This window comes from Octopus sinensis, linkage group LG2 (assembly GCF_006345805.1).
Source record: "Octopus sinensis linkage group LG2, ASM634580v1, whole genome shotgun sequence".
Taxonomy (NCBI): Eukaryota; Metazoa; Mollusca; class Cephalopoda; order Octopoda; family Octopodidae; genus Octopus; species Octopus sinensis.
Genome location: NC_042998.1, coordinates 70,427,538 through 70,453,308, shown reverse-complemented (window position 1 = coordinate 70,453,308; position 25,771 = coordinate 70,427,538). Strand labels below are relative to the sequence as shown.

The 25,771-nt window shown below is 35.1% G+C and overlaps 1 protein-coding gene across 5 annotated transcripts in view; it reads right to left on the bottom strand.

Annotated features, from left to right (window-relative positions):
* Window positions 1–25,771, bottom strand: part of LOC115232652 (SAM and SH3 domain-containing protein 1) — a 382,483-nt gene that overhangs the window by 104,614 nt on the left and 252,098 nt on the right. For 4 of the 5 annotated variants that reach the window (XM_029802657.2, XM_029802662.2, XM_029802658.2 and 1 more), the window contains one exon: window positions 15,672–15,707. The exons of the other annotated variant lie outside the window; for it this stretch is intronic. In XM_029802657.2, coding sequence (XP_029658517.1) covers window positions 15,672–15,707 — 36 coding nt within the window. The remainder of the gene's footprint in view (window positions 1–15,671; window positions 15,708–25,771) is intronic. 5 annotated transcript variants of the gene reach the window in all.

The following is a 25,771-nucleotide window of genomic DNA, read 5'->3' as shown; positions in this document are numbered from 1 at the left end:
GTAATCAACTATTCCCTCCCCTTAAAATTTCTGGCCTTGTGCCAAAATATGAAACAATGATTGTTATTATCATTGTTATTATTATTATTATTATATTATTATTATTATTATTATTATTATTATTATTATTATGGACAAGTTGGTAGAACTGTTCGCACACTGAACAAAATGCTTGGTAGTATTTCATCTGGCTCTTTATGTTCTCAGGTCAAATCTTGCCAAGACCAAGTTTGGTTTTTTCATCCTCTTTTTTTTTTGGGGGGGGGGGGTCAATAAAAATATAGAACCAGTAAAGTGCTGGGGTTGATGCATCCAACTTACTACCTCCTCAGGATTGCTGGCCTTGTGCTAAAATTAGCATTAGCATTATCAGTAACATTGTTAGAGTATCAGACGAAATGCCTTGAGGCATTTAGTTAAAGCTCTTTACATTCTGAGTTCAAATCCCACTGGGGGTCAAATTTGCCTTTCATCCATCTGAGGTTGATAAAATAGAGAGCCAGTCAAGTAATGGGTCGATTTAATCGATTTAACCCCTCTCCCTAAATTTCTGACCTTACGCCTGTGTTCGAGAAGCTTATTATTACTATAGCTATAATCATTATAACCATCATGCATTTTTGCTGCCTGTGTAACAAATGCATAGATAAAGGAAAGATTACTGCAATCATCATCATCATCACCCTCACTATCATCATTGTTATCACCATTATCATCAACCCCTGTGACCACCACCAATACTACCAATCTCATAATCATCACATACTTTACCACCACTACTACTGCTACTACTGTTAATTTCAGAAGCCAGAAATAATTAGATGAGACTGTGTTAACCTCAGATAAAAGATGTAAAGGTTTTGATGAGAAAAATAAATTTAGAATGAAATAAAACACACATTAAAAAATTTGTTGTCCTTGTTTTTGTGTTTTGTTTTGAGTTGTTGTTGTTGTTTTCTGTCTTGATATTGATTGAATAATGCTGCAATAAGTGTGGTGCTGGGTTCAATTTCACTTGGCTTCTCCATTAAATATAATTTTTTTAAATAAAGGTGTATGTGTGTGTGTTTATGAGTGTATGTGTATGTACACATGTCAGTGTATGTGTATGTAGTGTGGAAATGTATGTTTTTTTAGTGAGACTAACTATAGAATGTAATAATATGTGTGTGCGTGTTGAATCAGTGTACATTTATGTTATGTGTGTGTCTGTATTGATCTGAGTATGCATGTGCATATATCATATATCATTTCATATATATAACTATGTGAGAGAAAGTTAACTGTGTGTGTGTGAGGTGGGGAGGCACAGAACCATGTTAGTGATAACATTAGATATCTTGTCTGAGTTGTAGCACTGCTCTATGATATTTCCAGAGTTAGATATCTTGCCTGTGGGTGGCACAGAGGCATATTGGTGACAAAGTTTAGATATCTTGTCTAAGTGTGGCAGGGTACCATATTAATGAGAAGATCAGAAACTGTATCTAAATTGATTAACACTTTATCACTTAAACATTCTTTACATGATAAGACAATGTTATTTGCCCCTTAAATACTTCTGGTTGGAGTTTGTTCTCAACTGAGAGTTTTATGTTATTTAATCAGTAAGATGTGTTTAAGCACATTTTGCTGCTTGATCCAAGTGAGATTATCAAGTGCTGCCTTTTTGATTGAACCTCAGCGGGGATGGTATATATGTGAGCCAATGTAGGAATAACAGACTTTGCCAGTTGGTTCAAACCCTACAAAGGTCAACTTCATCATTCTGAGGTTGATAAAATATAGTATCAATCAGGTACTGGGGTCAATTTAATTGACTAGCCTCTCATCTTCCCTAACAATTTGAATTTTGAGCAAGTGATTGGCTCTGACGAACATTGCTGTTGTCTCTCGAGAAAGTCATACTGCCTTAATATCTAACACACTCGTCAGTTCAATTTCCACTCATTTATTATTTATTTATTTTGCTATTTTTTTTAGAAATTTTCAACTACCAGCTGGCTTAAACAGTTTATTTCTTAAATAATAAATTTGTCATACCCTGAAAAATAGTCATACAATTAAAAAAAGCATTAGTTTATTGATCAGGCAGAAAATTTTATTAACAAATGCCACTTTTCTCACTTATGTGTGTTCTATACATATGATACTGAAATTATGAAAATACATTTTCATGTATGAATAGATGAAATATATATTATTCACATGACAACTGAATAAATGAATGTATGATACAACCAATGAAATTTTGATGTGTTGTTCATAAATCATATTTTGATATTTGTAAATATGTTAGCTTATATATATATAAGCTTCCCTACTTCGGTCATTTGTATACTTGGCAATATGAAACTCAAAGTTATATTTCAAAAAGATTCAGCTTCCAATAAAACAAACACAGTCTAACATATGCATCCGATCCCCATTTTTGATTACATATGCACATCAACTCATATATTGTTCCTTTATTTCTCATGCTCTGTCCACAAACAGAATTACAATAGCTGAAGGTTAAACTACAGTTTTCGAAAATTTTGTCAAAGAACATGGTGATATCATCTCAAAATCTATAATAAGAATTTACTTGAAAAGACTGAAGAGGTAATCAAGAGAACAAGATGGAAAAATACTTCTTCAATAAAGGGAATACAGATACCTCCCCACAAAAAAAAAAAACAACAAAATTCAGGTGTCTGAAACATCACCAACACATTAATGCACTAAAACCATTTGTGTTAAACCTTCCTAACATGAAAATATACTTTAAAAAACAATCAACCAATAAATTTCAAAATATGATATACAAATTTCTGACCAAAATTTAAATTTTCCAAACACATCAGATAAAACTAAAATTATGCAAGAAACCGACAGCTAAACATGCCATAGATACCTTCCAAACAATATCACCAACAACTGTAAGAAAACCACCTCTAGTATTTACCATGTTAATAATTCAGAAGCAATATATATATACGTATAGCTACCAGCCTAAATAAAGGGCTGATGGAGTAAAAATCCTTAGAGATATGTGAATCATACATTACTTTTAAAGATCATATATATAATTTTTAGTCAAGCCCAAATAAAGATTACTATATCAGGGGAAAGTAAGAAAGGTACAGACAGTAAAAATATTTCATATTCTGTAATTTTTAACATTTAATAGTTTTCTTCACTACTGTTATGAAAGAATAGTTCATATTTCATATTAAGATAGTTAGTTAGTTGTCTCCATGCCATGCAACACAATCTCTTCAACCAGCTCTGTTTTCTGCCATTGTTCTGATCTCATTCAAGTTTCTCCACCCTTCTTGTCCCCTTTCCTTGTCTGTAGTCTTTCACCATGTGGTCTTAAAGTGTTTTGCTGTCCTTTTCCCCCCAGGCTTCCACTTTAGTACCATGGTACAGATAATAAGCACACTCGTAAAATTATACAGTTCAACATAGTAAGAGTTCTATCCACCTATAACTAAATTTGGAAAGCCTTAGAATTTATCAATTGTTTCTATATTATGATAGTTTTTTGAGGGTAAAATATAGTGGTCAAGAATAGTTTGATGTAGCCATGGGACTGTATGATGAAGCCGAGGTTTGTGAATTAACAGAATTGGACTGTATGATGGCTATAAGGTTTGCGAAAATTACTTGGATTTTATGCATGAGATTTACTTGAGTAAAGATTCCATTCAATAGACTTCAGAAGAGATGTATGACTCATTTTGAAAATACAAATAGTCTCACAAAGATTCAGTTAAGAAAATACTCATCAATATATTCAAAGAGTTATATTCAAAGATCATGATAGATATGAATCTATGCATGATTAGTTTCTTAAACATAGCTCTAGTTTTAGGTTCTGGTAATTACTGCCTCTACACTAAACCTAACAAGAAGTTGTTAAGTGTTTATATACCAACTATTACCCCAAATCCTTAAAAACTTAGTTAATAATATTAATAAGTGCATGTCCTGATTCATCTCTTGTGAAGAATCCTTCAATGATGGTTTTCATTATTTACAACTTCAAAGATAGAATACATTGCAAAAGAACAAGACTAAAAATGATAAGTACAGAAATAGAAGATAAAATATCATATGGTATAATCCCCTCTATGGTTTAAATATTCATTCTAATGTTGACAGAATTTTCTGGAATCTTATAAATAAGGATAACCATATACCAGTATAAAGAGGAGAGACTTTTCCAGTACAAATATGTAACATTCTTCGCCTGTATGCAACTTCAATGAACTTAATATCTATTTCCTCAACAGTATTGCATCAGTTTATTAAGCTATCTCTTGTACATTACAGTGAAATAATAATTTAAAAAACACTATATAAAAGTCTACTGAAACTTCCTTTCATAAACAACAATTCTCACCACATATATATACCTTCAGACACTCAGAAAGATATCTCATCACTTCACTATCCAAATATATTTAGATTTTAAAGGTTGATAACATTAACAATTATAAAATTGATCGGTCCATGGTAGAACACATATTTTAGAGAATTTAATCACATTCTCTTGGACAAGTACACTATTCTATTGATAAATAATGTTTTTTTTTTTGTTTTCTATTTGCTTGTTTTTTAAAATTATTTGACCATCTTTCAGAGTTACTCAGGGAAATGTAATGTTCTGTTGCAAATTTTTGCAACTTTGAACAAGAGATCAAAATTGGTGAATACTGGCAGACAGTTCCAGCATTATATATACAATTTGCAACTACAGACTGGCTAAAATGGTTTATTATCTACATAAAAATCCTTCTATACACTAAAAGACATATACATTACACACACACAATGTATGATGTATGTGTATAATATTATTCTGCTACTGTCTGTGCTTGTAACTCTAACTATGGGATTAAATTGAAAATATAATCTATTATACACACAGTATTTATATTATTCATTAGACTGATAAACTACGAAATGAAACTGAAAGCGTAACTATTACTGCTGAAAATTTATTATTGATAACAAAGAATATAGTTTTCTTCCTAAGACCATATATTCACTACTGCAGGTGGACATTAAACAATCTCACGAATTAAACAATTCAGGAAAAAGATACTATTTCATAAGAAATTGTTTTATGATTCTCCCTAAACTTGCAACAATCTTAAAAATAACAGTGGAATTTCCATGGGCACCACCAGTATATATAATGTGTATGTGTATGGCATTTATAACGTGCTTGTGCATATCATACTAGTAGTATTCATAACATGTATGCGTGCATGAATTTTTGTGTGTGCACATACATACATTAGACACACTCACACATAGAGAGATAGATAGATAGAAAGATAGATAAAATATATTTGTACTCTTTTACTTGTTTCAGTCATTTGACTGCGGCCATGCTGGAGCACCGCCTTTAGTCGAGCAAATCGACCCCAGAGCTTATTCTTTGTAAGCCCAGTACTTAATCTATCGGTCTCTTTTGCCGAACCGCTAAGCGACGGGGATGTAAACACACCAGCATCTGTTGTCAAGCAATGCTAGGGGGACAAACACAGACACACAAACATACACACACATACATACATATATATATATATATACATATATATGACAAGCTTCTTTCAGTTTCCGTCTACCAAATCCACTCACAAGGCATTGGTCGACCCGAGGCTATAGAAGAAAGACACTTGCCCAAGATGCCACGCAGTGGGACTGAACCCGGAACCATGTGGTTGGTAAGCAAGCTACTTACCACACAGCCACTCCTGCACCTATTTGTGTATATATATATATGTGTGTATGTATATATGTGTGTATATATGTGTATAGTGTATTATATGTATATGCCATTGGGAAGTTAATTTGCATAAGTCAGTAACATTAAAAAATAGTGATAATTATACTGAATGGTGGGTGGTGGTGGTAGTGATGGTTCAGGAGAGTGGGATGTTTTGTGTGGATGGTTATATAGTTGTTATTGATGTGTTGTACTTATTGTAGTGTTCTGGTATTCATACACAGGCAGGTGTATGTAGCACAATTGTGCATGTGCATAAGATGGCATGTGTTAGTAATAATAGCGCAAATAATGGCAACGACCATGATGATGATGTTGACAATGATGATGATGATGAAGATCATAATGATCATGATGGTGGAAATGGTGAAGATGGTAGAGCTGTTGGTAATGACAGTGATGATGGGTGGTGGTAGACGGGGTAGGGGCAGTGGTGGTAGAAGGGGTAGTAGAGGCAGTAGTGATAATAATGTTCATGATAATGGTGATGGTGGTGATGATGATGACATGACGATGATAATAGCATGGAATAACAACTAAAACAGCAATAATAATAATAATAATAATAATAATAATAATAATATAATAATAATAATACCCAACAACAAAAATGATTATAATAATAGCCAGTAATGATGAAAATAAATACAACAACAACAACAACAATAATAATAATAATGATAATAATAATAACAACAATAATGCAGCAATAATAGTTTTTCTAAGAAATTTTCTTGAACACATTGATCAAATATGTTCACATTTTATATTTTATATTTTGTTTTTCCCATGAATTCTCTGAAATTATTAAGATTTTGTGCTACTTTATATAAAAACACATTCATATATGTGCATATAAATTTATTATACCCATTATACATACTAAAACTCAAACACATGCACACATGCACACACACACACACACACACACACATTCAGAGGTATATACACATGAATATACATGTATACTCACAATTTGTCATTTCTAGAATTGAATAAGTGAAATAAAGTGGGGTGGGGGGAAATGATATATAAATGGTGGTAGTGTGTGTGTGTGCATATGCATGTGTGTGCATGTGTGTGAGCACATGCTCATGCACAAGTCCACTCCTTTAACCATCATCATCACCTCAACTGTCGATATGTCAACTGTAAGGAGAGATGCTTTGATCATTGTTGATATATACGTACATATAAATAGGCTAACAAGATGGATGTTGCTGTGAAGCCCTGTTCCCTGATAAAGTTGAAAGGTTTTGTGAAGCAAGTCAATGTTGAAAATCAACAGTTGATATTCTATAGTATTGGAGAGAGAAGTTAGCAGAAAGCAGAGTTTCCTTGTTGGTGTGTATCAAACAGAACAACAATGCTGCTTTTATAATAGTGGCCATTATTAGCATTATACATATTTGTGCAAGACTACATGGCAGTAAATATTTGTGAGTGTGTGTGTGTAATAAACACACATGTATATATGTAGATATGCATGTATGTACACAGCTTCTCTACTTGCAGGGAGTGTTGAGAAAAATGTGTGCTAGAAGGTGAACCAAAACATCATATGAAGGTACACCAAAACAATATTGAACCACCTACTGCAAGAGCCCCCCATCATTGTCACATTTGTACAAAAGAGTGTAAGTTCTGAGTAGACACTGAAAAGTCACATCTATGCTGTTCATCTTTAACCCTTTAGCATTCAAATTATTCTGTCAGATCATCATCATCATCATCGTTTAACATCCGTTTTCCGTGCTAGCACTGGTTGGACGGTTTGACCAGGGTCTGGGAAGCCAGGCGGCTGCACCAGGCTCCAGTCAGATCTGGCAGTGTTTCTACAGCTGGATACCCTTCCTAACGCCAACCACTCCGTGAGTGTAGTGGGTGCTTTTTACGTGCCACCGGCACAGTTGCCAGGGGAGGCTGGCAGCGGCCACGATCGGTTGGTGCTTTTTACGTGCCACCGGCACAGAAGCCAGTCAGATATACTTATTTATTCAGATTGTTTTGAATTGATCATGCAGTGCCTTGTTGCTATGAGATTTTGATAATGTGATTGCATATTTTTAGAATAACATTGTAGGGTAAGTGGGAGAGGCCAGATCTAGCTGATTTGAATATAAAAGAGGTTGAATATTTTGGCTGGATAGAGCTGGTTTTAAATTCTAAAGGGTTAAGAGAACAATGACACTATGATGGCATCATTCAAAATCTAGTGGCCACCACCATGTACATATGTATATATGCAAGAATGCATTTATAGGAGCAGTATACCTGAATGTTTAAGGTGTTTACTTCACGGCCAAGACCCAGCTATATACATCAGCGTACAATAGTTCTTGGTACGCAATTAATTCAGAGTACAGTGGCTGTAGGTACTTCATTAACACAGAATACAATATAATCGTAGACAGAATATTAATTAGACTATTAATTAAGGTAGCAAACTGGCAGAAATGTTAGCATGCCAGGCAAAATGCTCAGCAGTATTTCGTCTGTCTTTATGTTCTGAGCACAAATTCTGCCAAGGTCGACTTTGCCTTTCATCCTTTCTGGATCGATAAATTAAGTACTACTTGTGTACAGGGGTCGCTCTAATGGAATGGATTCTGCACCCAAAATTTTGGGCTGTGTGCCTAGAGTAGAAAGGAATATTAATTAGACTGCTATCACTGTCAGTACTGTAGAGTACAATTAAGGTACAGTAGCTGCAGTTACTATGTTAATTCATGATACAATAGCTGTAGTTATCCAATTAATTTAGAGTACAATAGCTCTAGGTACTCTATACCTTCAGGGTATAATAGCAATAAGTACTCAATTTATGGTATGATAACTGTAAGCAGCTGTTAATCACTGAAATCTCTAAGTAGTCATGATTTAACAAGGTGGTTAAATTTGCTTGTCAGCTTTACCTACTCTTCAGGTGAACTATATAAATTTTCATATATATGTGTAAGTATATATGTTCAGTTTTATTTCAAAATTTCTTGCCAATAGAGAAAAAGCTGGTTTCATTGGAATTTCAACATCAACAACAGGGTATTTTTGTTTGTTTGTTTGAGTGTGTGCGTGTATAGATTTGTATGTTTTGATTTATGTATTCTAATGCATATACATGCATATCTAGACATGCTCATTCATATATATATGATAAATTTCTGATATATATATGATAAAGTTTTACAGATTTTTATAGTTCCAGTGATGGATTGGATCTGTAGTCTTCGAATCAGCTTTCTCCTTTCTAGTTTTGAGAAGCCTAATTTCTCAAGATTGTTATTTAAGCAGTGTGTTACAAATCCCAATAATTACAAGTGTGTGTGTGTGTGTGTATGTGTGTGTATGTATGTATGTATGTATGTATGTATGTATGCATGTATGTATGTATGTCATTATTCAGTTTATTTCAAGATTTCTTGCCAACAGAGAAAGAACCAGTTTCTAACCTAGATCCAAGGTTCCTTCGTATGTATGTATGTATGTATGTATGTATGTATGTATGTATGTATGTATGTATGTATGTATGTATGTATGTATGTGTGTGTTTGTGTATGTATGTAAGTATGTATGCATGTATGTATGTATCTATGTACATATGTGTGTATGTATAAATGTATGTAGATAGCTGTGTGTGTGTGTGTGCATGTCTATGCATGTGAAGAGTGGTGGTGCCTAACTTCATGCCCTCACTTTTTAACATTTTACTCTCTCTCTCTCTCTCTCTCTCTCTCTCTCTCTCTCTCTCTCTCTCTCTCTAACAAGCTATTCAATATTCTCACCAATCATTTCAATTTTGATGCATATAGTTTAAAATAAGTGCACTTAGGTTCACATATGTCTACTTATGCTGCAAAATATAGACAGAATCCATGGGTTAACAGAACTGTAAGTAGCCAACAGATGTGGAGAAAGTTTCATAATTAAACAATTCCTGACAAAAGTAAACAGAGAATGAAAACATAAAAACAAAATATTAAAAAAAAAAGAAAGAAAAATACAGGAAAAAAAAAGAAAGAAAAGGTAAAAGTGAAAAAGCCCCAAACATGACATTTGAAATGTGAAGGTTTAAGTGAGAGGAATGAGTAAACATGCTATGGAGGTGTGTAGTTATTGAGGAGGATGTGTATCTAGGGAGTTGAGGCTGGTGGGTGCCTTGTCCTTCGCATGACATTGAGGAAGCAAATGGAAGTCGTTAGATTCTAGAGTGCAAACTATGTTTAAAGCAGGCAAATCTTGAAGATACTTAAGAGTGAGGACGACAAAAGGTTCACTAATGAAGAGACGTGTTACAATATGTCACAGCAAATAGCACTGATGAGCAATATTTTATCAATGTTGCAAGTCATGTGATAAAGTAAAAATTTTCATACTGTGCAAATCACATCCAGAAACCTTTAACTGAGTGAAAGGAGGAGGAGGTGGAGGAGGAGGAGGAGGAGGAAAATGATTCCTTGGGGAGGTTTTTGTTTTTTTTTGTTGGTTAATTTTGATTGTTTTTTTTTCTTTTGGTTTCTTTTCTTGTCTCTTTGAAATAAAATGTAAACAAATGATTCAGTTAGGATTCCATTGGCTTACGTAAAGTTTTAATACCTTTTACTATAAACACAAATACTTTTATTCATTTACTATAAAGTACAAATAATTGGTAACTGAAAAATCTCTTTCAGTCAATATTTTCCAGGAATTTTGTTTTAATGTTTGATTTTGTTATTTCATTCTTATCTATGTATTTTCATTGCCAGTACCATTTTATAGCTAGTCTTTCTTGTCAACAAGTCTAGAATTGATTTTGATAATTTGCAAAACATACATAATGCCTGAAGCAAGAATTCTTACCGATGGACTCTTTCAATGTTAACTCTCTTAAGTCTACTTCTTGTCTCATGTTATCAACCCACTATTGAGGACAATTATGTCACAAACTATGTTCCCAACCCATGCAAAAGCTCAGTTAAAGTGTTTATATTTAAATTAAAATCTCATTTGAAACCTCGTTATCATAGCTGATAATAATGATTTCTGTAAATTAAGAATATCAGTCACAGAAAATCCAGTCACTACCAGGAATTGATGCCAGTTTTTTGTGATGTAACAGATATTTACAATAATAATAATAATAATAATAATAAAGCTGACCTGATGACAGGTTAGCTTGGGAAGATAAGCAGTTGTGGTCGATGAAAAAGGTAGCAGTAGTACCAATAATTGTTGAAGCCCTGGGAACTGAGCAAAAATCTCAAGAAGTACATGGAACAAATAGGGGCTGCAGTAAGGGTGGAGCACTTGCAGAAAACAGCACTGCTTGGAACTGCTCAAATACTCCGGAAGGTGCTCAAAAACTAAGAGGTGTTACCTTAGTTCACTGGTAGTGAACAACTGACACTGTAGTATACATCACCAACCAGCATTAGAAGCTGTGCGAAGGCAATAATAATAATAATTCTTTCTACTAGAAGCACAAGACTTCAAATTTGAGGAAAGGGATTAAGTCAATTACATCGACCCCAGTGCGTAACTGGTACTTATTTAATCGACCCCGAAAGGATGAAAGACAAAGTCAACCCCAGTGGAATTTGAACTCATAACATAGTGATGGGTGAAATACAGCTAAGCAATTCATCCAGCATACTAACGATTCTGCTAGCTCATCACCTTAATAATAATGATAATGATAATAATAATAATAATAATAATAATAATAATAATAATAATAATATAATAATAATAATAATAATAATAATAATATAATAATAATAATAATAATAATAATAATAATAATAATAATTGCCCTGATGCAATGCCTGTCGCTGGCTCTCATGGCTTCTGATCTTGGCTGATTGGAAGTGTTAGCATGTATATGTTTTGTCTTGCTGTAAAAGATGAACTACAGCAAATATTTTGCTCAATACCACAGATTTGCTTGTCAGTTACTTGACCTTTAGTGGCTAAGGATGTGTGCATCACTAATTATGAACAGGAGCAGTGGGGGAAGCATCATAACTATGTGTTAAGAGGAATTCTTTAGGATTTGAATAATTCACCCCTGGAAACATAGTTGTTTTGTTCATCATCCTTAAACAAACCTTATTCAGGGATCTTTTGAGCAAGATGAGCCACTTGACCCCCAAAAAAATTCTAATTGAGCCCCATCTGCAAGGTCATGTGCTGTTCTCTCCATAGGAAGTCACCATGTCACATATGATTGTGATGCATGCACTTGGTATACCCTTATCAGATGGGTGGTCATGATTGGTATATTGGGCTTCATATATCTGTACCCCAGCATCACTTTGATTGTACGTGCTACTCTCTCAATAATAATAATAGTAGTAGTAATAATAGTAACAATTTCTGATTTAGGCACAAGAGCCAACAGTTTTGGAAGGGGAGGATTAGTTGATAACATCAACCCCAGTACATGACTGGTACTTTATCTTATCAAAGGATAAAATGTAAAGGTAATTTGAGGAATATTTGAACTCAGAACATAAAGAGGCATTTTATCTGACATTCAAATAGTTCTGCAACAATAATGCTAATAATGACAATGATGATGATGATGTCACTGAAGTGAATCAGCTAACACTGGGAATAGATGCCAATCTTTGGTGATGTAACATAGACTGGCAAAAAGCATCAGTGAAGTGAAACTGCTACCATGAAGAACTGATACCAGGTCATGAATATAGCTAAGTGTCAGCTTCCATTTGCTCCACACTGTTTATAATGTTTTCCAAATGAAACGGAATTATGATTCTTTCATAAAATATTGTATTTTTAACCCAAGAGAATCAAATATCAAATCTCTTGAAAATAGTGCATACACTACACCTCCCACCACTCCCACTCCCTTTGTGTTACATGCTTCTTTTTTTTTTCCTCTTCTTCTTCTTCCTTTGTTAGATCCATTTCTGCTTTGAAGATAAATATAAAAATATAGAAATTGCTTGTCTTTCTTCATAATGTTATGTTTGCATGTCCTACTACTGTAACTGCAATATCACCATGAAGCTAACCCTGGTCTTATAAAGATCCTTACAAGGTCACAGTCAATGGACCTGCAACAACTACTGCCAACAACTCCTGTAGTTTCTATTTGAACAAGCGTAAACCTTACATTATAGGAATCATGCACAGATGTCAATTTCGTGAATGATCATACTTGATTCCAAGTGATAGCCATGCATGTTAACTGTGCAACATAATGCAGCGTAACTAACATTTCCTATTGTGCACCTTAATGCATTCTGACAGCTCTGTTGCACCATGCTGTACTATGCATTGTTTTTCAAGAAACATTCCCTTTAAGAATTCTCTCAAAGGAGATACAAACTTACAAAACCTCTATGAGGTCATGCAGTAGATGTAAGAGTTTTGCTCAACAATATTTCACCTGAATTAGGATCGTAGAAAGTTGATTTTAGGATGATTTATAAAACATGCTTGTATGTGGGTCACATAACATGCACTCTACACTGATTGTTGTTATTATTATTATTATTATTATTATTATTATTATTATTATCATTATTATCATCATCATCATTTCTATGTAACCAATGCAGAGAAAAACCAGTTTCCAAAGCTTCTATTTTATCTACATCCATATATATATATATATATATATATATATATATACATCCATATATATATATATATATATATATATATATATATATATATATATATATATATATATATATATATATATACATCCATATATATATATATATATATACATCCATATATATATATATATATATATATACACACATACATACATATGTGTGTATGTGTGTGTGTGTTTCAGTGTGCATGTGTTATATATATGTATGTATGTGTGTGTATATATATATATATATATAAACACATACATGCATCCACAGACATATATACACACACAAAAACATATGTGTGAGCATGTGAAGTAATTTGATAAATATGTATAAAACTTACTATGTTCTGTCTAAAGTTACACGTATGTGGGAGTATCACAAAAATCACAGGGGGATATACCATGTCTTTGAAGAAATACTTGCGTTCTACATTTTCATATGCACTGACATTCCATAGGAGTAGAGGTCACAGACAGTACCTTGTTGTATTTAAGTACCATCAGTATCTACTATGGCTGATTTTGTTTTTGCAGCCCCAGGAGAGATGGGTGCAATGGGCCAATCAACAATGTTGTTGTTTGAATGCAGCTGAGTTCTAATAGATTAGATCTATGATCAAAGGCATTCCAGCCATGACCAACCTCTCTTTATCTAAATAATAAAGTATTCAGAACCATGTCATTCTGGTTACATGTGCCCTTTAACTGTTTTAAGATGGTAGAATGTGATTTGAGAGCGGTTTGGCTGCATCTTAAATGATTATGGAGAGGCCCTCCTTTAAAGTATTAAAATGATCTAGTGATAAGAAATGAGTATGTGTTCAGATTTTGAAAGCTTGAATTTTAACTAATTAGACAATTCCCAAAAGCTATGTACCATCCTTATGATGAGGTTAGTTCAGTATATTGGGGTTATTCAGTTTTAATTAGTAAACCACTTTCCAACTTGTTCTATTGTGTGAAGTCAATATTCTACAGAAAGAAAGGCTTAAGAAACATATTTCTCAGGAAATAATTTGATAAAAATATATATATATTCCATAAATTAAAGTTTGGTAAATATTGTTTATATTTTTCTAAACTATGGACACGTAGCGAACCCAGGTAATGTTAGTTGGTCAAATTTACTTGTTTAACAAAATAGCTTTCACTGAGTTGTTCTAGGAGCCTGTACTAACGATTTCTTCCACAAAATAGGGATAACAGCAGCCCATCAGAGAAATGAACTTTGTGAGGTGAAGTGACTGCTGCAGCAAGTGTTGCCGGCCATTGTCCATGGCAATGCCATCATGGTCATTACCATGGGGCACAGCTGAGAGCTGAGCATCCCACTTGTTCTGGAATATGTGGCCCATTGCCTCATGCCCTTCTATCTTTCACTGCTTTACCCACCACCCATTTCGTTTTCCTTTTCTTTCCTTTCTTACACCTCTTTTTTCTGTTTCTTTGTATTTAAATGTTTTAAATATAAGATGTCCAACAACAGCTGGTTTTACTTCAGGATAAAAAGACTGTATGGTCATTTTTTTTTTATGTATACTCTTCTAGTTTTTCAGATTTGAAGAAAATTTTTACATACTAGCATTTATACAGTAAACTCTTTCTTTGATTCATTAGTCTATATAATTTTCATCAGTAAATTTTGTTCCTTCCAGGAAAGTTATTGAATTATAAACTGAGAGCTCTAACAAAACCTATACCACCCATACAAGCATAGAAACATGTGTCTAGAACATCATACATATTATGTATACTTGCATGTATACATGCATGGGTGTATTTGTAACTGTATTACTATCTGTACGTGTGTGAGTAAATGTATTTCTGTGCGAGTATGTATATGTCTGTGGGTATGTGCATGTATACTGGATACGTATATTAATATTGTACATGGTAGATATTCACAGATCACATCTTTTGGCTCAGGGCTAGTCTAAAGAAAATGAACAGAAAATTATCTAAATATAGAAAAGATTTTTTTTTAAATATCCTCACCAAGAATTCATGAAAGTCAGCAGTACAAAGGAACACAGAAACATGTGAATAATAGTTTTGGGTTAGAATTAGGTACATTACAGCAAGGAAATGGTAGCAGGGAAAGGTCACTAAAAGGGATCAGGATTAGTGATAGGGTAGCTAGAAAGGTTAGGATTTCAGCCTAGGGTTAGGTATACAGACATGGTAGTTAAAAAAAAAGCATTCTCCAAGACTGAGGCATCTGGCTGAGGAAGCAAATGAAAGAGAAAGGAACAATGGTTAAAACACTACCTTTGGAAAGTCTGCGTGGAAAAATACAACACATACCTAGAGAAGAGAGAAACCAGAAGTCGGTGTTGAGGGATGATCATGCAATATTGATGGGGGTCAGCATAATCATCAAGTAGTGACCCCCAAATTTATAGACAACATACACACAGTCTCTCTCTCTCTCTCTCTCTCTCTCTTGCTCCCACACACTCTCTCTCTCTCTCTCTCACACACACATGTTATACATGTATGTATGTTTCATATATGGTGGATGTCTGCTCCTTGCAGAGCTTGACCTCTTCTTATACTTTTAATTGCTCTTTTCTTGAGTGAGGTCTTAAATGACTTTTGAGTCTTGAAAGGTGTTTGAAGAGCTGATCACATATACTGCAGCAACATCTCATTTCAGTGTTAACTCCATTTTCAATTCAGCTATTATAAATGTTCAAGTGATACTTCAATCCTTCATGTGACCTGCAGATTTTTGGATAGGCACTGCACTGGAATACATACATATATAATACATATACATGTGTGTATACATACACACACGCATAAGGTGTGTGTATATGTGTGTTATGCGTGTGTGAGAGTGAGCTTACAAACAATGCATGTTCACACATACACATACTCACATGCATCAAAATACATACTTACAACTGTATACCCAACACACAGAAACACATATATACAACTGATACAAATGCATTTTACACTAAACATACATACTGACATTCATTGATAATTATGCAACACATTGTGAAAATGATATGGAATGAATCATACACACTAACATTTGTCATACACTGACTTACACATGAGTGCACATGCAGTAGTAGCACTGTAAAACCATTAATCATGTCAGTCACATCAAACAGAAACATTTGAAATATCATTCATAAACATCTGAAATATAATCAGTGATGCCAATTTCATCAAACAAACAGTATTACCAATAACTCCCTTATGACAATTTCATATTTCAGCAAACATTTTCAATGAACAGCTTCATCAAACATATTTCATCAAGAAATTTCATGAACCAACTTTATAAAACAGTTTCACCAGACAGATACATCCAAGCAGCTTTACAACAATTCAAATTTATTAATCAATCCCGTCAACATTTGATCAGACAACAATATATGAACAGTCAAATCCAAAAGACATATACTAATTTCCGAAAGATATATACTAACTTCATCAAACAAAATTTAAGACAATTTTACCTGCAATTTTGCCAAACAATGTCACTGACCTCCTTGTTGTCAACTCTAACACGACTCATTCTTATGTAAGTGATTCCATACATCATCCCTACTTCACTGTCCACATACAGATATCATCTACATGCATCTTAAGACATTACACCAAACTACACCACCTTCATGGACAGAGATCTCAAAACATCCTATGTTGGGATTATGACAGTGCAGTATCTTACAACAACACAAAGATACAAAGACAGTGCGTATATATCAAGAAACCAATCCTCTTTAGTCTTGGACAACACACAAGTAAAACTCAAAGTAACGATGAATGCTCAGTCAAACAACTACAATATCCACTGCCCTTTTGAACGGTTCTTCCCTGGCCAAACCACCCAACATGTACAGTTATTTTGCACTTCAACATAACACAACATGCAGCACCCATCTTTCATTCTTTTGTGATACATATTGAAACCTTTTCTCAAGAACTGCATTAATCATTACACTTTAACTTTTCCTTCCAAGAACACCAACTCTCCGTAATCCCTTCTATCACCACCAACGATCTATTTTCTACAAATGTCACTTGACAGATGTTTAAGCTAAATATAAACCATACTGATCTGAGAAGTCAGAAGGTTAGCAAATGAACACAGTCCTTTCCTACAGATGATCAGTAATGGTTGTGAATATAGCCAATTCCTTTAGTTGGTCAGCAAATGTCACGAATACAGACCCTTCTCCAGAAGGTCAGCAAAAGTCATAAACACAGCCTACAAAGGGTCAGCAAAGGTCATGGTCACAACTCCTTTCTCACAACCCCTCCTTTCAGAGGACTAGCAAAAATCTTGAAGAGAGTCTCATTATTGCAAAGATCATGGATACAGACCCTTCTTCCAGAAAGTTAGCAGAAATCATGAAAACAAGCTCTTCCTTTAGAGAGTCAGCAAAGATCATGGACAAAGTTCCTCCCCCCTAATTAAATTATAGAAATGCTAATCATCGAACAAACTTAACAGACAGACCCAATCTCATCCGTTTTATCAATTTGATTACATCTTTTCACCAATAATTTCATCAAGCAACTTCAGTTGGATGAAACCTGTTTCCTCCAAGTTACATCAAGCAATTAACAAGAAAGCTTCTTCGTGATAAAATGCTTCTGTGATTACTCAGTCTGATAGAGATAAAAATCAAATCTTCCTGAAATGATATCTAATTATCTTAAAGAAAGAAGAAAGCACTGTATAATATAGTCCTAGATACACTATACCTCAATAAAAGATGGAATGACCATGGCAAGAATACTGTTAATCATAGGTCTGCTGAATCAGGGCTGATCTTAAAAAGCTAAACAACAACAAAAAGTTACACATTATACAACATCGTTCCAAATACACTATATCAGAATAAAAGACTAGATAGTCACGGATGGATCGACTTTAATCACTGGGCTACTAAATCAGAGCTGATCTGGAGCTAAACAACAACATTAAAAAATGTAACTCTAAATATATTTTATTTCAATAAAAGAGAGAAAGATCATAGTTAAAATTAATCTGATCCTAGGTCAGCTAGGTCAGAGCTAACCTAGTGTTAGACAACTAAATATGAATTATATTTCCAAATAATATAACACACCTCAAATAAGCTGCCATTTTTTTTCGCAAAGACTGTTGTTAAAAATGAAGAGCAAATCTAATTTATCTCCTACAGAGAGCAGTAGTTCAATACAGATTTCTAAAGTATTAGCAGATATAATATAAATCTTCTTTGGATAGAACAACAGTCTATTGTAGCCAACATCTTTCGTGGAAGAAATTAGGCTCAGCTGGGAAGCTTGGTTCCATAGTGCTCCCACTATTTACAGAATTGAACTGTGCAATTATTTAGAGGGGATTTCTAGAAGTATCTTATTTATACAGAGGAGAAAGGGCAGTGTCCATGATCCTTTTTCAGGGCCTGTAAAACTGGTGAAGGAACCTGGCCTGAATGCTTGCAAGGGAGTGAACTCTACTAAAGTCATTCATGAGCCAGGTGGTGGGGTTTTATGCAATTTCTGCTAACTGGCTTGAGTTGACTCAAGGGCATGGTAAAATAGACTTACCCAAGGTGGAATTGAACCTGAACCCATGTAGTTGCAAAGCTAACTTTTTAACAATACAGAGCAAGCAGACTATGAATTGTAACAGTTGTAGTGGAAACGGAAAATGCTAGAGAAATGTTCACACAATATAATTGAGAACAACAACAGCTGGATTATAATACACACATATACAAGTACACAAGTGTGTGTGTGTGTGTGTGTGTGTGTGTGTATGTGTGTGTGTGTGTGTGTGTTTTAGGGGGTTTACTAATTTCATTAAAGTTGTTTTTGTTTTTCCTTGGCAGAATTTAAGCTAGTCATTTATAAAGTGGCACAGTTCTTTGTTTTGAGTTAAAAGAGTTCTTGAGGCTTATGCATATTTGAATTGGTTGGTGGTTGTGCACCACTTAAGAGCACTAATGTGAGTGCTTCGTAACTGTTTAAGTATGTATGTGGCTGCATGTACATTCCATCTGTATATGTGGTTGTGTGCATGACTTAAGTCTAGAAACCTGAGATGGAGAATCCCTGGAATATTTTACAAATTTTCACTCTATGACCAACAGAGTGTATTTGGGGGATGCAAACTAGTTCACCTATCTTTAAGATAATTTGATATTTTGTTTTTTGAAAACTTCGGCAATTCAAAGCTTTTTATGTAAATTGGCTATTACATAACCCAGCCAAAAGGTTTTTCAGGCTGATTTATCAGATTCTGTGGTCTATACATTTTCCCTGTTTCCAAGAAAGGTAATATTTTCCCATGACCAGACATGTTCTTGAGGAATGTCAGAAATAAATGACACTGCTTGTATGACAGAGATACTTGTTTATAACTATCACACAATGTCAATAGACACACACACATATATATACACACATACACATACACACACACATTCTATTTTGGGGAAGGGCATCCAGCCATAAAACATACCAAAGCAGACATTTGGTGCTTGATGTAGTCCTTGGACACATCAAATCCTGCCAATTCATCCAACACATGCTGGTATGGAATATGGACGTTAAATGATGGGGAAGGTGATACAACATGGTTCTTTCGGTTTCCATCTTCCAAATCCACCTACAAGATTTTGATCAAGCTAGGACTGTAGCAGAAGACACTTGCCCAAGGTAACACGCAGCAGGACTGAATTCAGAGCTACATGGTTGGGAAGCAAACATTTACCACACAGCTTCACCTGCATTGTCCAGAAATATTCCCTTCCCCATCGATCTGAATATAAATGCTAAAACTTGCAGGGAAGCTGACCTCTATAACAGTATATGATTTTGTCTTTCAGTCTTGACCAATTATATCATGCCTGTTATGTCTGCATTTGGCAGAAGTTTTGATGGGAATATTCTACCAATGAAATTTTGAGTCGATGTGAATGTCTATAAATATGTACAGACATATGTGCAAGTGTATATACACATATGAATGTATCTGCATATATACATAGACATGTATGCCTGTCTGTCTGTACATAGGTATGCCTGTATGCATGGAGCAATGTCTGTGTGTATATGTAGGAAGCATATATCAATGTATGTGTGTATGCATATATGTATATGGCTACAAATGCATAACTGTATATATATATATATATATATATATATATGGAGGGATGGCTCTATATATATATATATATATATATATATATATATGGAGGGATGGCTCTATATATATATATATATATATATATATATATATATAGGTATATACATACATATTCAATATATACATATGTACATACATACTTACAAAAGCATGTACATACATAATGTCTGCATACATACCTACATATTTACATTATCACACACACACATATATATTCATGTACATACACATATACCTACCCATATATACATTCATACATATGTAAATGCATAAATATATACACCTCTAAGCACAAGTAATCGTGCACATGCAACCCCCCCACACACACACATGTGTATATATATATATATATATACGTACATACACAGATGACATATATGCAGACGCATTCTCATCAAGCAATCTGTTAAATTACCCAAGGTAATGAGAGGACATAAATAGAGGAAATGGAATGGAAGAACACCAACACCACCAGCAATAGTAATAACAACAACAATAGCAACGAAACCAGTAATGGCAACAACAACAAAAGCAACAGCATAACAAAAGCAGTTTAGCAACAACAACGACAACTACTACTACAGTAGAATCTAAGATTACAACAACAAGAACAGAGATGACAATAATACCAGCAGCAACAACAATGTATAACAACAGACTCAATGACACTGTATTTACAGTGTGTGTGTGTGTGTGTGTGTGTGTGTGTGTGCGTGTATGGATGCGTATATGTGTATGTGAGAGAGTGTGTGTGTGTGTATGTTTATGAGAGAGAGAGAGCAGAGGGCTAGTTTAAGTAAGTCCCTGCATCCCTTTCAGTGTTTGACCACTACTGTTGGATTGCTTTTTGTGGGGAGCAGGGTTGGGGCTAAAGTGAGGGTATGACCACATCTCATATGTCCATACATTAAACACTGTCCTTCATTAGAATAGAGTGGCTTACAATCACTGAAGCGAGACATTCAACTGACCAAAACATTATTTCCGAAATGTAGACGTGATAAGAGAAAATATGTATAATGGTTGGGGACATTTGGTGGCAGGACATTGAGGAAAGCTGGACAACTGGATGACCAAAACATCTACTCAGAAAATATAATTAGCTAAGGAATTTTATCAAGGATTTGAGTCAGTTGCAACAAAATCACCTGAGGTGCAGAAAGAGAAAATTTATCAGTTGAAATAGATTAAAATGATTAGTTAGATTAACAAGATTAAAAAGACTGATTACACAGGTTAATGACAGATCAAGAATAATCACTCAGGTTAAGGAGTTATGTCAAGTTAATGAGTAAATAAGATCAGTTATATAAAAACCTGATTGGTCAGTCAAAATGCCAACTCAATGAGTCAAGGTCAGCTTTATAAATTAGATTGGTCAAATGAATGAGATTTTTTGATTAGGTTAATGATATTAATTGTAGATGGTTAATTAAAAGTTGCAGATGCAGTTTAATCAGCTTTGCCATTTCCAGCTATAAAATACCTTATCAGCTATTAGAACCTTCAATTTTAAATATTTAACAACGTGAGTCTTGGAGATTTCTACAACATGATGATATCAGTATTGTTTGGTTAGAAGTAGAGATTGAAAGTTAGAGCTATAAATCATTTTATTCTTTGCCTATTCCTGAGCACATAAGGATTAAGATGGATATACTCTCAGCAAAACTCTAATCACTTTCTTAAAATATTTACCATCTTACAAGAGAGAATATACGCATCAGCAATTAAGAAGATAAAAAGCAGATGATTAATTCTTTTCCACTTTGGTAATAGTTTAGTTCATTTCTATAGTGTTAGTCTTAATTACTAATATGTAATTAAACATCTTATCTACATATTTCTAAATAGAATATCCCAATTATATATTTCTTATTACTAGCCCAAATAATAAATATTTGATTATCCAAATTGATTACATATATCGAAATATAAAGTCCAAATGATAAAATTCTAATTAAACAAAATAATTATATACCTCTAAATATATAATCCAAATGAGGCATCTTTAATTACATACATAAGTTACCTCTGCTCTAGAGACTTACTCAGGAATAGTGAATAGCATGCCTATTACAGCTACTACTACTACACACATACACAGACAGAAATTAACTATACATAATATAGATTGCACCCACTGATCTATTGTCCTCTCCTTGCATCTGCAAATATCTATTACAACAGTTTTGACTCCACTCATTTTACAATACCAGTGAATGTCTTATTCACTGTTTCTTATAAAATGAATGCAACAATTTGTATATGGCTGGCTGTGAGTACACAGCATTGAGAAGGCCCAAGGAGCTGAGTAGCTGAAGGGCTGGTCAGGCTCCATGTCTATTTTGGTATGGTTTCTACTGTTGGATGCCCTTCCTAGCACAAACCACTTTTCAGAATGTATTGTGTGCTTTTACACAGCACCCAGTACACTCTGTACTGGGCATGGGTGATTTTAACATGGCACCAGCACCTACGAACCCACAAGATTAGGGATGCTCAGTTGGTGAGGCTGTATGCAGGGGTAATCATGCTTTTACCTAGCTTGACCTGTCTTTCCAAACCACCAGAAGTCTTAGTCTTGTCATCCCCTCTATGAGTCCCAATGTCTGTAGATCCTTTTTCACCACTTTGTCCCCTGCCTTCCTGGGCCTACCCCTTCAACATGTTCCCTCTACAATTACAGATTGGCACCTCTTGATGCAACTGTCTTCATTCATACACATTATAATTATATACATATATATCATCATCATCATCATCATTTAATGTCCACCTTCCATGCTGGCATGGGTTTTATATATATATATATATCACCTTGATCACCTTGACTGACCAGTCCATCGGGCGTCCATTTGACACCGCTGGTCACAGTACACTGTCCATTCCTCTCTGGATCACGCCTTTCTCATCCACGTGATCCCAATCGCCCTCCTGAAATCGTAACTCCACCATCGTGGAGGCCTTCAGAGTGGTCGTTTCCACTCGAGCGGGTACCACTCGATTACTGCGCAGGTCCACTGATTATCAGTGAGCCGGGCGATGTGTCCAGCCCATCTAAACTTGCTGCGTGCATATATCCCTCACACTGGACTTCTCTCTGATGACCTCGCTACTGATGTTCTCTCTCAACAAGATTCTAAGCATTGATCTCTCCGTGGCTCTTTGAGCCGTAACCAATCTCTGTTCTTCTCTCTTTGTTGTAGCTCATATTTCGCTACCATTCACCATAGCATTAGAGGGGTTTAGCTCTTATTTCTAGCAATGTAGGTGTTTCGTAACACCCCTGTCACATTTAGTGACAATTGTCCTTTTTGGTGAAACATTGCAAACTGCTGTTTATATTAATTTTATACACACACACACATATATATATAACCCCCTTTGCTTGTGAAGACATGTTGGGGCAAGCGAAATCGAAATCGAATTGAACCAGCCAGTATCCCTGGTCTGGTGGTACGTAAAGCACTATCCGACTCGTGGCCGTGGCACGTAAAATACTCCAATGCGACCGTACGACAGGCACCCTTGCCAACCCCCTTTGCTTGTGAAGACATGTTGGGGCAAGCGAAATCGAAATCGAATTGAACAGCCAGGATCCCTGGTCTGGTGGTACGTAAAAAGCACTATCCGACTCGTGGCCGATGCCAGCACCGCCTCGACTGGCTTCCGTGCCGGTGGCACATAAAATACACCAATCTGACCGTGGCCGTTGCCAGCCCCGCCTGGCACCTGTGCAGGTGGCACGTAAAAAGCACCCACTACACTCACGGAGTGGTTGGCGTTAGGAAGGGCATCCAGCTGTAGAAACATTGCCAAATTAGACTGGAGCCTGGTGCAGCCTTCTGGCTTCCCAGAACCCCGGTCGAACCGTCCAACCCATGCTAGCATGGAGAACGGACGTTAAACGACGATGATGATGATGATGATATATATATATATTATCATCGTCGTCACCATTTTCACTATCATCATTTAGCATCCATTGTCCATGCTGGCATGGGTTGGACGGTTTGATTGGGCTGACATGCTGATTTGGCATGGTCTTCTATGGCTGGATGCCCTTCCTAAAACCAATCACTCTGAGAGTGTAATGGGGACTTTTACGTGCCACCAGCACAGGTGCCATTTGCATGACACCATGACTGCAATTTTGCTTGATTTGATGGGTCTTCTTCTCAAGCACAACATAATGCCAAAGATCTTGGTCATTGCCTCTGTTGAGGAACTCAGCCATCCCACCTCCATACAGACAGAGAGAGAAAAGGGGGAGACACAGGCATGAGTGTGTGATTAAATTTGCTTCTCAACTATGTGGCTTCAGGTTCAGTCCCACTGCGTGGCACCTTGGGCAAGTGTCTTCTACTATAGCCTTGGGCTGACCAAAGCCTTGTGAGTGGATTTGGTGGACGGAAACTGAAAGAAGCCTGTCATATATATATATATATATATATATATATATATATATATACATATGCATGTATGTATGTATGATGGGCTTCTTTCAGTTTCATATCTATATATGTGCGTGTGTGTGTATATGTTTGTGTGTCTGTGTTTGTCCCCACCAACATCGCTTGACAACCAATGCTGGTGCATTTACATCCCTGTAACTTAGCAGTTCGACAAAAAGAAATCCAATAGAATAAGTACTAGTCTGACAAAGAATAAGTCCTGGGTTCAATTTGCTTGACTAAAGGCATTGCTCTAGCAAGGCAGCAGTCAAAATGACCGGAACAAGCAAAAAGAAGAATAAAAACTGTACGAAACTACACACACACACACGTCTATAAATGATTGGATGTATGAATGAGTGCGTGCATGTGTATGTGTGTGTGCGCGCATCTTTTGTATTAGTGTTATTGTGAATGTTTACATTCTCTGGAGCAGGAGAGAAAATGGAAAAAGCAAAACTCCAAACAGTGAAGTCTGCAGGTAATTCTCTGTCAACAAATTGTCCACTGGGTTTGCATTTTCAAAAGGCACGTGAAATAAAGAATACCTTACTGGAAAAACAGGTAAGGCTGCAAAACAATGCATCATGGCCTTTTATGTTTACGATGTATTTGCATGTATTCACCTAACCCATGTTGGCATTGAAAAGCAAGAATAAAATGAACAAATATGTATATATGTATATATTTATATATATATATACATATATATACACACATGTTCTCTCTCTCTCACTTCCTCC